The 15,682-nt window shown below is 37.4% G+C and overlaps 1 protein-coding gene across 1 annotated transcript in view; it reads left to right on the top strand.

The window, feature by feature from the left end:
- Nucleotides 1-15,682, top strand: part of EGF (epidermal growth factor) — a 98,835-nt gene that overhangs the window by 38,570 nt on the left and 44,583 nt on the right. The window contains 5 exon segments of the mRNA XM_043570436.1: nt 8,144-8,269; nt 9,580-9,702; nt 10,741-10,863; nt 11,916-12,041; nt 13,103-13,239. Coding sequence (XP_043426371.1) covers nt 8,144-8,269; nt 9,580-9,702; nt 10,741-10,863; nt 11,916-12,041; nt 13,103-13,239 — 635 coding nt within the window.

Here is a 15,682-nt window from a genome sequence, read left to right as displayed (position 1 = left end):
GTGCCCCTTCATGATTTCATCCATGTTTTAACATATGTCAGAATTTTCTTCCTTTTTAAGGCTGAATAATATTCTATTGTATGTATATACCACATTTTGCTTATTCATTCATCTGTCGATGTATACCTGGGTGATTTCCCTGTATTTGCTGTTGTGAAAAATGCTGCAGTGAACATGGGTGTGCAAATATCTGAAGACTCTGCTTTCAGTTCTTTTGGATATATACCCAGAAGTGAATTGCTAGATCATATGGTATTTTCGTTTTTAATTTTTTGAGGAACCACCATACTATATTCCACCCAGTAGCTGTACCATATTATATTTCCACTGATGCTTATTTTCTGTTTTCATATAATTTGAAATGATCCAGTTCAAATACCGACATCTCTCTGTTTTTCATAAAAATCTTAGTAAAATATGGGTGGCTATATCTTCCTAACTTTATAAATAATTGTTGATATTTTGTTAATGACTAGGATCAGATTTACAAAGATACATGTCACTGGGCATTCATCAGACTAGTGTGAGACAAAGCTCGGTTTTATTTTATTTATTTACTATTATTTTCCATTTGAGAGAGAGACAGAGTGTGGACAGGGGAGAGGGGGAGAGGGAGAGAGCGAGAATCTTAAGGAGGCTGTATGCTCAGCCCAGCGCCTGACACAGGGCTCAATCCCACAATCCTGGGATCATGATCTGAGCTGAAATCGAGTTGGATGCTCAACTGACTGAACCACCCAGGCGCCCCCAAAGCTGCATTTTAAATGCAGGTTTGCACTGACACAAAATTGCTACTACTTGAAATGTCTTTTAAATATTTTGAATGGTTCTTTTATCATTTTTCTGTCTTCTTTCTTGCTGTCAGCTCTTACTTTTTGCTGTTTTTCTCACGCCTGGCCATGGACTCTGTTTATTTTCTAATCTGAGGTATTTCTTTCCCATTTATTTATTGGGGAAACCAGATCATTTGTCCAATAGAATTTCCACATTTTGGATTTTGCAGATCATAACCCCATGGTGTCATTTAACATGGCTCTGTATTTCCTGTAAGCAGGTAGTTTTGGCCTAGAAGACTGATCAGATTCAGATTTTTTGTAAGACTAATTTATAGGAGGTACTGTATGCTTCCTACTGATCACACTGGGGGACATGTAGTGGCTAATTCTGGATCTTATTGTGACGTTCAAGGGTCATTAGCAGTTCAGGTGTGGCCAATGTGGTCCATCCTTTGTAAAGTTTCCCATCAACCTTTCACATAATTGTTTCAGAAGCTATTGGTTATCATTGCCTAGAGCCATTTTTTTCATTAGAGTTTCTTTTTTTTTTTTTTAATTTTTTTTTCAACGTTTATTTATTTTTGGGACAGAGAGAGACAGAGCATGAACGGGGGAGGGGCAGAGAGAGGGAGACACAGAATCAGAAACAGGCTCCAGGCTCTGAGCCATCAGCCCAGAGCCTGACACGGGGCTTGAACTCACGGACCGCGAGATCGTGACCTGGCTGAAGTCGGATGCTTAACCGACTGCACCACCCAGGCGCCCCTCATTAGAGTTTCAAAGTGATGGCATTCTAATTGTATCACCGCTTATGCATTTGTTAGCTGAAGAACTTTTCTACATCAACTATGATTTCCCTGGGGAGGATCTTTTATAGGAAATGTAAATTAAATGTTCAGTTCTTTCCCTTATCTGTTTTTGAAATAAAGGGTCTTTAAAAAAAATGTTCATTTATTTTTGTGGGAAAGGGAGCGTGAACAGGAGAGGGGCAGAGAGGGAGACAGAGAATACCAACCAGGCTCCACACTCCGCTAGTGCTGAGCCCCAGGTGGGACTCCAACTCATGAACCATGAGATCCTGACCTGAGCCGAAATCAAAATCAGACCCTAACTGACTGAGCCACTCAGGTGCCCCAAGGTTCTCTTTTTAAGCATCTTGATAAACTCATAGATTTAAAAAAATATTTGACATGTGTCTATTCATTGCAGTTATTATCATTTTGACACTCAAATTGTACCATCTTTCTCTAGGAAGAGACCTGAATTGAGGCTTCTAGTCTTTGTGGGAGAGATGACCAGTAGGGTCACCTCAGCTGCCCTCTCCCAGTAACTGGCCCTGGTAGTCTGGAAACCTGGGCTGAGGCAATGTGTGGGCTTACTGGAATCATGCAGTCCCTTCTGCCAGCCGGGAATGCAGTGGGGGTGGGGAGTGACAATGGGAGTGGCATTAACACCTTGCATTTCCATCTCTGTGCTGTGGGGTGCCATGGTCACACTCGTCAGAAATGGCTACAAAATAAGACTGAGTGGGCCCAAGGGGCTCTTCTGAGAGTGAAAAGAATGTGCAGTAAAACCTTGGTTTGAGAGCATAATTCTTTCCCGAAACATGCTTGTAATCCAAAGTACTTGTATATCAAAGCTAATTTCCCCATAAGAAATAATGGAAACACAGATGATTCATTCCACAACCCCAAAATATTCATAGAAAAATGATTACAATACTGTAATATAATACAAAATAATAAAGAAAATACAAAATATAAAGAAAAATAAACAAATTAACCTGCCCTTACCTTTGAAAACCTTTATGGCTGGTGTGAGGGAGACAAGAGAAAGGAGGGTTATTGTGTAGGAGGACTTTCACTATCACTGACAGATGTTGAGTACAGTATAGTATTTTTTAAAAATTTTTAAATGTTTGTTTATTGTTGAGAGAGAGACAAAGCATGAGTGGGTGGTGGGAGAGAGGGAGACACAGAATTTGAAGCAGGCTCTGTGCTACAAGCTGTCAGCAGAGAGCCTGAAGTAGGGCTCGAATTCACGAAATCATGACCTCAGCTGAAGTCGGACACTTAACTGACTGAGCCACCCAGGCGTCCCTACAGCACAGTATTGATAAAATCTTGTCATCTACTGTATTTAATGTAACTGGCAATAAGGCAGCAGAGGAAAGGGTCTAAATCTGCAGGCAGCCTGACCTAGAATGAAGCAAAGCATTCCGAAGCTTTCTCTTGTATGGAAAAGCAAAAGACTGTCCATAGGTGCTTTGAAGTGACAAAACATACACTAGTGCCAGGTGTGGGCACCTTCCAACGTTCTGAAAAATCACTGATTTCTGTGGCCTGAGACTGAGCATCCAAGCATGGGAGACAATCACCCACAATCCAGAGAGAGAGAGAGAGGGAGAGAGAGAGGGAGGGGGGAGAGAGAGAGGGAGGGAAGAACCATTGGGTCATTTGTGATTGTTCTGTTTGGTGTCATGTACTACTCATATTGCAAGACATCACTCACTTATGAATTTAAAGTTTATTAGAAATGTTTGTTCGTCTTGGGGAACACTCACAGAAAAAGTTACAGCCCAAGGTGTTTTACTGTATTTTTTAACTGTTCAGAGGCTGTTGATTTGTTTACGTTCTGATTCTTAGAGGAATTTAGGTGGCTCAGGATACCAACTAGCTGAATTCTGGCTAAGGGGTTTTTGTTTTTATTGTAATTGGGAATTCCAATAGCACAGAATGACCATTCTAGTATTTTCTTCCTTGTTATTGCTATTAACAAAGAAGAATAAATATACAGTTTGGAAAGTTTTTAAGGAAATTGAAGAAGTCATTTACTCAGGGAACTCACTAATGAGTAAGACAATAAATAAATGAAGCAAAAATATAACTAGGTTCTTATAGAAAATATATTATAGGGGCACCTGGGTGGCTCAGTCGGTTAAGTGTTGACTTTGGCTTAAGGCCTGATCTCGTGATTTGTGAATTCAAGCCCCCCATCCGGCTCTGTGCTGACAGTGGGGTCTGGAGCCTGCTTCAGATTCTGATCCCCTGCTCATGCTCTTTCTCTCTCTCTCAAAAATGAATAAATATTAAATTTAAAAAAGAAAATAAATTAGAAATAACATATAGGTGTCTATAAAAACCTATAGTTATATACACACACACATACAAGTGTACGTATATGCACATATATATATATATATATATATATATATATATATAATGGGGTCTACAACCAGAAGGCTTGAGCTTGAGTCCCAGATTTACCCCTTATTACCCATATGTGATCCTAAAGACACTATTTCCTAATCTGTAAAATGAAAGATCATGTGTGCTCTGATTAGTGAAGGGCTTCTTTTGAAAATTAAATGTGAAGATTTAAATGCTTTATAAAATGTTATTCCAATTTTTTATTGTATATGTTAAATACTGGATGTGCTAATATTTAGTTATAAGACTGGTTAAAGTGAATGGGTTCAAATGGAAGAGACTAGGAAGGCTCTGTTGATGAGGCGAGTCTTACACTGAATTTGAGGTAGGGAAAAGGTGACCAGCGAAACAAAGCAGGTTGGGGAATCCCATATGCACCGTTTCAGAATGGGCCAGGGTAAAATTTACAGATTTACTCAGCATTAGAAAAGCTCACGAGAGCCTGTGTGTTAGGCAGGCATTTATTGAAGGCGCAGTTGGTGGTGGACATTAACTCCGTGATTAGGAGCTTTAATGTGATCTCAGAGGTAATTAAGCTGCACTGCTGGGCTCTGGGATGGGGTGTTATTTGAGGTCAGCCGCAGTGGTTTTCAGTGCTAGCTTTGGCCTAATTTGAAGCTGAAGAACAGCAGCAGATTAAGAAGATTAAACAAAAATATAGCCCTCAATCCTCTATGTTTTGCCACTTCCTAAAATGACCTTTTAAAGTGTTTGGTGCCTGAATTCAGGTCGTATCCTCAGCCTAACCATTTAGAGGAAATAGTGATTGCTTTCCTGCCCATCTTCACCACTAAAGAGTGATATATATTGCTAAGGACTACCATTAAAACCATCAGCAGCATGGTAGCATGGAAGGAGGCTTTGACTGGTATAGTCTGTCTGAGTTCTAACCTAAGGTTGACTGGAAATTCAAGGAAAAACTAAGTAAAGGAGTTCAGTCGCAGGTGACATGATCACCGCTTTGTTTGTGCATATATTCTGTATGTTTGAGGTATACCTGTGCTGTAAAAGGCACCATGCTAGATGCCGTTTGGACTATGAAATGTGAATGGGATGCATGCCTTATCCTCAGGAAGCTTATTGGTTAATGGAAAAAGGATGTACATACATAATTGTGATGGCAGTGGGATGGAAGGTGATGATAGTAAGAGCAGAGGTGAGCACAGGTGAGAGGTAGGAGAAGAGTACAAAAAAGTAATAAGTAATATTAGATCTAGATTAAGAACAGAGCATTTCCCGTACCCTGGATGCTAATTGTTTTTCTTCATTAGGCAGTTTGAATCCCTATTAACACATCATAAGCAGTAATTAAGGTTGAGACTCTTTAGAGGTATAAACTTAGAGGAATTTACCACAAACATCTGGCTCTGTACAGAACCGTAAAAATTTCATTTTTAAAATATGTGATCTCAAAGCATATTTATTCCAGCACTTTCATTTCATAGATTAAGAAACTAAGGTTAAAGAGATAATGATTTGATGTAAAGGCAGAATCAAGACAGAACTCAGTTTTCCTAGTCCTTAATTAAGTACTTGCCTATCATGCTGGATTTGGAAAGGTTTTTATAAGGGATATTCATAGGAAGCATAATTCCTCGATTTTTTGTTACCAAGAAAACGGAAGCACTTTGGTGCCATTAAAAGGCCAACTCCGGGGACTGCCTCTCCACCTACTAGATAGGGTGCTGCTGGATTCATGAATCATTTAATAAAGCCAATTAGATCTTCAAATTAAAAAAAAAGGCCAAGTCAGACCTTTCTGTATTTTTGTTGTTGTTATTCTCTTGCAAAATTTATAAATTCAAAAATAAATATAAATTTAAAAAATACATTTAAAAAAAATTTGAAGTGGGTGCATTTGTCTCCTAATTTTAGTCATTTACTTTTAACATTTGGATCATTTTATTTTTCATCTTGCTTAGTTACAATTTGAACATGTGAAGCATGTAGGAACCTGAAAGCAGTGTAATTATACATGTGTGATTAGTGTAAAAACCATAGACAAGAAACAAAATTTTGGGAATCAGTATCCAAGACACTATTCAACGTATATCTGAACTGATTCAGTAGGTAGGTGATATTACAACAGTATTGAATAATTGGCAAGATGTATTTCATATTTAATTCTGTCATCATGTCCTAATAAGTTAAATGTTTTTAATGTTTTATTTATTTTTGAGAGAGAGAGAGACAGAGCGTGAGTAGGGGAGGGGCAGAGAGAGAAGGGGAGACACAGAATCTGAAGCAGGCTCCAGGCTCTGAGCTGTCAGCACAGAGCCCGGCTTGGAGCTTGAACCCACGAACCGCGAGATCATGACCTGAGCCAAAGTTGGATGCTTAACTGACTGAGTCACCCAGGTGTCCTGAATAAACAAGTTTAAAATCACCAAGGAAATAACACAGACTTGCTAAAAGGAGGTATTCATAACTGAGGTGAGGCTGGGAAGTTTCATTGGTACATTCAGTATTCAGTGTTTGAGGTATTCCTCAAAGTGTGTGTGAAGACTTACAGCAACAGAATCAGAATGATTCCTGAAATGCAGATTCCTGAGCCTTTCTCTTGATTTTTACCAAATCAGAATCCCTAAAGGGTGGCATGCCAGGTAGTCTCGATGCACATTCGAGACATTTTCAAGAGCCCAAGAATATGTTATGTTTTTACTGTGTCGTGGTGTTATTGGTCAAAAGAGTGTTTACTGACTTGAAATAGAAGGAAATTGGTACAGTCAGAGTAAGGAGACATCTTTATAAGTAGATAAACAGGGACCAGAGGAAGAGTCCTACACAGAGAAAGAATGGCCTCAGCTTCTTGCACTGCTGAGCTCAGGCTGTCACTGGTTTGTTCCCTGTGCCATTCACAGCAAAGCTGTGTTTTTAGCAGAGCTTCTGTTGGGTCCTTTTCATTATTCATAGGCTCTCACTGATCTCAACCCCTCCATGACTTCTGATCCGTGACCCGGGCCTTCTTCCCTTACTGTCACCTCTTGCCAGAGTTCTGGCTTCCATTTCTAAATGTATCCTGAAATCTGCTCTCAGACTCAAGCTTAACTCTGTATCTCCAAGAACATGTTACAAATTATCCTGTCGTTGTTAAAATTGGTAAAAGAGGAGAAGGAGCATGATTTGAGCAGGGATCCGTGTGTTACTAGTTTGTCTCTTGACTCTGGCTCTGAAAATCAAAGGTGCTAAGTTGGCCATTTGTTGTTCCATATACTTGGCTAATTCAACCCCAACACCTACCTCACAAAGCAGATTCTGCTATTTACCCTGGGCTATTTTGTAAAACATGGAATACTGGCTGCAAAAAACTCAGAAATTTGGGGACAAGATATATGGCAGTGGTATATTTTAAGTCTGAAAGATGTTCTTTAAATAATGATCCTAAGAACTGAATATATAGATCAAACCTATAACTATTATATTTAAAAAAAGATGTTCTTAGGATTGAAGCTTTCTTGTTTCTTAAACAGGTATTTCATTTTCAGAATTTTTGTTTTATTATTCTTTTTTTATAAAAGTAAATCAGAATGAATGAAATAAAGGAGATTAAGAGTACACTTATCTTGGGGTGCCTGGGTGGCTCAGTCAGTTGAGCCTCCAACTTCAGCTCAGGTCATGATCTTCTGGTTTGTGAATTGGAGCCCCATATATGTCTCTTTGCTGTCAGTGTGGAGCCTGCTTTGAATCCTCTCTCTCTCTCTCTCTCTCTCCCTCTCTGTCCCCACCTCTCAAAAATAAATAAACACTTAAAAAAGGAGTACAGTTATCTGGATGAGCACTGAGAAATGTATAGAATTGTATACGTATAAATATAAATGTATTTTATTATATATATGTAGTAAGTAAAGCAGAAATGAAAAACTGATAACTTGTGTTTAGTGTTTATAACCCAAGGAATGAAATCTCCAGCTAATTAGGATGTCTGATCCTGAGTGCTTTTGTAGGAATAATACAATTAGAGAAATAAGTGGGCTGCCTCTCTGAATGCTTCAGAATCCAGACTAACACTGTTTGGCTCCAAAGCAGTGTCACCACCATGAAAGACAACACCCCTTCTTTTGTCACAGGGAGATTAGACTTCTAAGAACCACGAAGGGATCAAGCAGTGTCCCTTGTCAAAATACACCTCCACTCCAAATAAACCATCTTCTTTTTTAGGTCAGAAACTCTGCAAGCTGAGGAAAGGTAACTGCACAGGCAGCGTGTGTGAGCAAGACTCTAAGTCCCATTTGTGCACGTGCGCGGAGGGGTATACTTTAAGCCCAGATGGAAAGCACTGTGAAGGTAACCTGTGGGGTAGCTACCTAAAACAAGTGTAGCCCGCCTGAGCTGGGGCTGTTCTCCAGTGGGTCATGGAGAGCCTCGAAGTGAAACCAACTTGAGGTTTCTCCCCTTCCCCATCCAGAAAAATAATTTTTTGTTGTTGTTGTTGAAGCCTTTGTAATAACTTTCAGATCTCCTTTATGTCTTGTGTTCCTAGATCAAATTCTCTCAGAGGCTACTCAGAGCTGGATATAAGGCAGGGATTCTCTGAGTGGACTCCATGGACCTCCATGGGTTTGATAGTGAGCAAAAATGTCAGTATTTTCAGATCTTTTTAAGGTAGTAAGATTGTTTCATAACTATCATTAGATCCTCAAAGAGTAAATGAAGTCCGCACCTTATCCCATAAAGGTGTGACAGGATCTTGAGACACTGTGCACCAGGACTGGTTATCTAGGGCTCCTCCTGTTTTGAAGCTTCAGGCCCAATTCAGTAAACCCAGGAGAAGTACTGTATCCTTTCTCCTGGGAGCTCCAGTGAGTTACTAATGAAGAACACTCAATGGCTACAGCACACATTCAGTAAAATTGGCTGGGGTGAGAGGTCAGGTAAACTTGACACCTAAGTATGGGTTAAGTATATGTCTCCTGTTGACCTGGGACTAGTGGGGGAGAGCCATAGCATAAAACAGTGGCCTGGAAGGTTGGGTTTCCATCAGAATGAAGCTGCTGGGGAATGTTGCTACATTCAAGGCTCCTGTCAGCCTTAAGAAGGCTGAAGAGCAGAGCAAGGATGTCCTAGTCTTATTAAGAACTTTCACGAGTTCCTGCCTTAAGTGGCTGCATCTTTTCATGGGAAATTGTACTACTTTTTCCTGAAGGCAATCCTAGTATGAAAGTACAGATGCATTTGAAAGTATAAACTGTGACCATAAAAATGGTTTCACAACAATTGAATTGACTTCTTTAATTCTTTGTGAGAGTAGCAGAAACAGTCTTTCCATGGTCAGTTACAGGAAATACAAGTGTGAGATATTCTACTTTGTGCTGACTTATTAGCAATATTACAATTTATTGAAAAAATAACCATCTGAGGCTGCCTGGGTGGCTCAGTCAGTTAAGCGTCTGACTTCTGCTCAGGTTATGATCTCACAGTTTGTGGGTTTGAGCCCCCCATCAGGCTCTGTGCTGATGGCTCAGAGCCTGGAGCCTGCTTTGGATTCTGTTTCTCCCTCTCTCTCTGCCCCTCCCCTGATCATGCTCTGTGTCTCTCTCAAAAATGAATCAACATTAAAAAAAAATAACCATCTGATTACCGTTGTCGTTGTATAGATGTCAATGAATGTGCCTTTTGGAATCATGGCTGTACTCTTGGGTGTGAAAACATTCCTGGATCTTATTATTGCACATGCCCTGTAGGATTTATTCTGCTTCCTGATGGGAAACGGTGTCATCGTAAGTATTTATTGCAATATTTTCTTTCATTTTCAGTGATGTTTCTAAGGTGGCTATGAACTGGGTTGGTAGGCCTTGATCAGCAGTATGCATCGGAATTACCTTGATAAGTTATTATGTACATGAGTGACTGGACTCTACTCAGGCCTATTAAATCAAAATAAGGTTGGGAAGCAGCTGTATAAATTTCTCTCTCTATATATATTTATTTCTTTTTCCATATCTTATTGTATATCTCTGAAAGGTAAGTATATAAAAAACATAATCGTAATACATTATTACATCTACAACACTAGCTGTAATTCTCTGCTATCATCTAATATCCAGTTAGTTTTTATGTATAATCACAATAGCATTGTTGTACCTGAGAATACTAGCAATAATTCCCTAAGAACCTCAAATGTCTACACAGTGTTCAAATTTTCTTACAAAGTTTTTTTCAAACCGTTGATTTGTTTGAATAACCATCCAGACAAGAGCTGTTAGTTTTCCAGATGAACTTGCAAATGATTTGGCTGAGTTCCATTTAAAAAATTTTGGAATAGGGGCACCTGAGTGACTCAGTTAAGCTTCTGACTTCAGCTCAGGTCAGGATCTCATGGTTCATGGGTTCAAACTCCGCTCTGTGCTGACAGGTCAGAGTCTGAAAACTGCTTTGGATTCTGTGTCTCCCTCTCTCTCTCTGCCCCTCCCCTGCTCATGCTCTATCTCTGTCTTTCTCTCAAAAATAAAAACATTAAAAAAAATAAAATATTTTGGAATACTGATGACTAATAACTTTGAAAATATTATTTGACATAAAAGAAACTTAGAGGAAGCTAGATTCACTTCCTAAAATGATAGATCTTTCTTTAATTTTTTTAGATTTGAAGTTTTTCTTTATTTTTACAATTTCCTTACCAAAGTATTTCATAAATGTCTGGTTTTGATTTAACTTTCTCTTTTTAGCATAGCATTTTTTTTAATTGTCAGCTGATTTTGCTAAATTTCTACAAATCTGGTTTAACACTAATCTTGACGTTATGCTTCATTGATTAGAATTAATTTCCTGTCCAAGCAATACATCTAAATGTAGCCATGACTGTGTTCTGACATCAGATGGTCCCATATGTTTCTGTCCTGAAGGCTCAGTGCTTGAGACAGATGGAAAAACATGCAGTGGTAAGTTTATTTACTTTTTGTTTGTTTGAAAACATTAATTTTCTTAGTGACACCAAAAAATTGATCTTATTGATAAAGGAGAATAGATTTTTCAACATTACACATAGAAAGATACTTATGCAACAAAGTACCATATAGGTTTATATCAGGTTTTGGTTTGTGTGTTGTTTTTTTTTGTTTGTTTGTTTTTAGACAGCATAGTGTAGTGGTTATGAGCAAGGGCTTTCAAGTTAGACAGCTATGCGGTAGCATTACATTACTAGCAGGCTTACTTTGGACTAGTTACTTGTTCCCCCCTTGTTCTCATTTTTCTCATCTGTAGAAGTTAATCATACATGCCTCCTGTATTAATATTACTAATATTAATTAATTAATTAATTAATTATTAATTAATAATACTAATATTAATATGTTTCCATATGTGTGAATCAAGGAGATTATGGCACTAAGACTTGCGTCTTCTAGTTCTGGTGTTCACTATTTGATGCTGGCTCTTTTGACAATGTGGCCAGCATTGAACAAGACGATGGACGCAGAGTTCTTAGTCTATTCCTTGCAGCTAATAAATATCTTTCTACTTTGATCTTCATAGAGACTGAAGCATTATAGAGGGCTGGATGTAACTTAAAATTAGCATAAGAGTTATGTGTAGCTTTTTTTTTTAATAAAGCAAAAGAAATCCGGAGGCCAAAAATACATGGAGAAAAAATATATTACTCACCAGCAAGAGTTAGACCAGCTGTCAAACTCATCAAAAGATATTTCTTATTGCAGCCGCTGGCAGTGCTCTTGTTTTCAAGCTCAGTGACAGAACAGAGGACAAGGGCTGTTGGGATGTGAAGGGTTAACATTCAAGATATCAGGTTATAGGAAAATGGAATGTGGTGACATTTTGTTCTTAGGGTCTGAAAAATAAACTTGTTTGCAGCAGTATAAATGATGATGGAGATAGATTTAAAAACTAATATATACTTGGCTTTTTCAATATTTTGATGAAAAATTGTTATATTTTTGAATGGCATAGCATCATCAGCAAGCGATTGTTTTTATAGGCTGTTCATCACCCGATAATGGTGGATGTAGCCAACTCTGCCTCCCTCTTAGCCCAGTATCCTGGGAATGTGGTTGCTTTCCTGGGTATGACCTACAACTGGACAAAAAAAGTTGTGCAGCATCAGGTTAGTGCTGTGGATGTTTGAATGTGTGTCTCTGCAGAAAGATTATGTGAAAACATTTTATTTAGAAAGATGGAGAGTTAAATTGCTTTTGGCTTCCGAGTAGAAAGTCTGAGTTTTTATTTTTGGAAATGGAACACAAAATCACATTGTAAATATAAATAGGAATCACATAAATAATAATCATTTTGAGGAATATCTCTAAGTCAGTTAGCACTCAGCAAATATTTACCATAACATCAAGCATGGGATGCCAGTATATGTGAAAGTCATGACCGGAATAATCTTTAGAGATGTTTAATAAATATTTGTTGATTGATTTGATTTTCATCTCTGCAGTGAATGTAGCCATCATAAGACTTTGACAAATTCTGTCCTTTTTATGTCAAGATTTAATATGTAGTTGTATGCTTGAACAATTTTTTCATCTTCTGACATTGTATCTCTTGTGTCCCTCAGCAGCTTTAGAAATCCTAGGTTTATACGAAATTAATGTCATCTCTCCCAAAGTTCATTATGCCTGTGATCTGGGATCACATAATGATGAGCTTACAGAGTTTTGCCTTAGACCCCAATACTCTTAGCTTCTCAGGGCCTTAGTGAATATAGTGTAATCTGAGCTCTGAAAATTATCAGGGGTCTTGTTATTAACTCAAATAATCATGCCTCCTTTTCAGAAGTGCCCAGGCCAGAGAAGTATATTTATTTGGACATGAATTTATTTGGACATGAATCTGCTAATATTAATATGTTTCCATATGTGTGAATCAAGGAGATTATGGCACTAAGACTTGCGTCTTCTAGTTCTGGTGTTCACTATTTGATGCTGGCTCTTTTGACAAGTAATTTGCACTTTAAAAGCTGGCACCTAGACAGAGGGGAATCTGGTAAAATGTTGCCTCATACAAGAAATCGTCTTGCCTGTCTTAACCTACACCACACTGGTGGGAAATTACGAAGATGAGAACTGCAGAGAGCGGGTACAATGAAAAGGAAGAGTCAGAAGTGTTTTCTGGGTTCCAAGGCATATTTTAAACAGAGCCATACTTGAATCTGGTTAACAGGACCACAGCCATTTTTGCTGTTTGCCAATTCTCAAGATATTCGACATGTGCGTTTTGATGGAACAGATTATGGATCCCTGCTCAGCCAGCAAATGGGAATGGTTTTTGCCCTTGATCACGACCCTGTGGAAAATAAGGTATGGTTTTGTCGCCTGAACAGATGTGGCTGTGCTTTAAGGACAGAGTAGAGGATTTTATCCTAACAGATGACCTGAGCTACTTGAAAATCCTCTGCTAAGCTCAGAATGATTAGGCACAGAGAAATCTAGGAACATCGTTTGGCAAATTTTAAGGGTGTTCCTGTTCTCATAACACTGCCTTGGTCCTTATTGTAATTCAGCCATTTTATTGGGAATGATTGGGCAGAATCTTAAATTTAGTTTCATCTTTGGAGGTGAGGATGGGAGGTTAGCAGAGTGCCATACACATAGGAAGACTGCCATAAATAGGTTTTTAGTTATTTACTGATAGGGGAAGGAGTGGGTGGGGGTGGGACACTGGAAGTATGGGTTAGTAATCTGCATTTAATATAAGTTCTTGAAAGATGGAATTCAATGACCTCTTAATCATGGCAATCAGAAACACAGATTTTATGACTCACGTGGGAATGACAGTCTTACAACATTGTTTATATAATAATCAATTTTACATGAAGTTTTAAAAATTTCTGTGTTATCACCTGAATCAACTGACCATTTGATCTTTAATTTCTGGTTATATTTGTGCTAGGTTACAATGTGCTTGAAATGATATGTTACACTGTCTTGTGGAGGTTAATCACCCAATAATTATAAATTTACATAGTGCTTAACTAATCATTTAATTATTACTAGACAGTGCATTAATTCCTAGAATTTTAAACTTTGTATTTTTGTTTCTTCCTGATTTGAAGGAAGCAGTCTGGTAAATGGTCAAAAGAGGCAGAGGGAAGCAAATCAACTCTTTGTTTAATTGCTATGGATTGATAGCCAAATATAACTATATTTGCAAATAGAAGTTTTGTACTTAAACACTAGCAAAAAATCCTACTCTCTTTTCCTTGAACTGAATTTAGATAATTCCATGGAAGAATTATATTAACAGAAAGAAATAATTAATAGAAACAATCAGTTCAAGATTAATTTATTACCAAACTAGTTTTTTTTCCTACACAGTCAGCGTTCTTTATAAGGTGAATAAAGAGACCTAGAATGAACTTGCAGTCATGTGGCTAGTTTTCATTTCTCTGGTCCAGTTCTCATTTTCTTGCTTTTTAAACTGTGGTCCTTGGGCCAGCAGTATCAATGTCACCTAGAGCTTGTTAGAAGTGCAGATTCCCAGGCTCCACCCTGACTCCTGAATCAGAATCTGTATTTTAACAAGATTTCCGGCGATTCATGTGCACATTTGAGTTTGAGGAGAAGAGCTCTAGCTTAGTGTTGTTTAACATGAGAAGTACCCATTTTTGTGTTATGGAATAGAACCTTTTCTATTTTATCTAATGATAACTCATTAGATAATGAATGTTTATGAACATTCTCATCATTGATTACAGGTTTATGTGCATATATGTACTCACAGCTAAAATTCCACACATGCTATCATTAAATTGTCATCTAACTCATGGTTAATACTCTCACAAAATTCTGGTACCTGTTTGCTAGTCTGCATAGTAGACTGAAAAAGAGCTTTGCACCTGCAAGGTATGTTCTGTTAAACAAGGTGGATTAATTAAAATGAAATTAAATGTGGTTAGAGATGAAAGAAACTTTGGCAAATATCTAGTCTAACTTTGTCATTTTTACAGTTGAGAAAATTGAGGTCAAATGACTTGGGCAGCACAATTAAATAAATAAGGGCCAAACCAGGAAAGGAACCTGTGTTTCCTGACTTGTAGTGAAATGCAGTGCTGTGGACTGAGCAGCAGAAGACACAGCCCAGCTTGTAGCTGCCACTAAACTGCTCATCACTGTTCACTTTCAGGCTATAGAAGCCATTAGAGTTCAAGTATAATGGCTTTGTTATTAACCAATGATCAAAGATTAATAAACTACCAAGTAGCAATAGAAATATGTGTCAAGCACAGGTCTAAGGAGTTATATATATATATATATGTCAGTGATATATATATCACATATAGACTCTTGGTTTCCTCATTGGTTAAATGAGGATAATGATACCAAATGCATTCACTGATATATATATATATATATATATATATATATATATACATATATATATCTGTGATATATATATATATCTGTGATATATATATATACCTGTGATATATATATATCTGTGATATATATATCACTGAGATATATATATATATATCTGTGATATATATATATATCAGTGAATGCATTGAATATATATATAATTGAATACATATATTGAATATATAATTGAATATATTGAATATATATTGAATATATAATTGAATATATAATTGAATATATATAATTGAATATATTGAATATATAATTGAATATATATATAATTGAGTATATATATAATTGAGTATATATAATTGAGTATATATATAATTGAATATATATGTATAATTGAGTGTATATATAATTGAATATATATAATTGAATA

Source organism: Prionailurus bengalensis, chromosome B1, assembly GCF_016509475.1.
Source record: "Prionailurus bengalensis isolate Pbe53 chromosome B1, Fcat_Pben_1.1_paternal_pri, whole genome shotgun sequence".
Lineage (NCBI taxonomy): Eukaryota > Metazoa > Chordata > Mammalia > Carnivora > Felidae > Prionailurus > Prionailurus bengalensis.
Note: the sequence above shows the minus strand (reverse complement) of the source record. Positions and strands in the feature narration are given on the sequence as shown.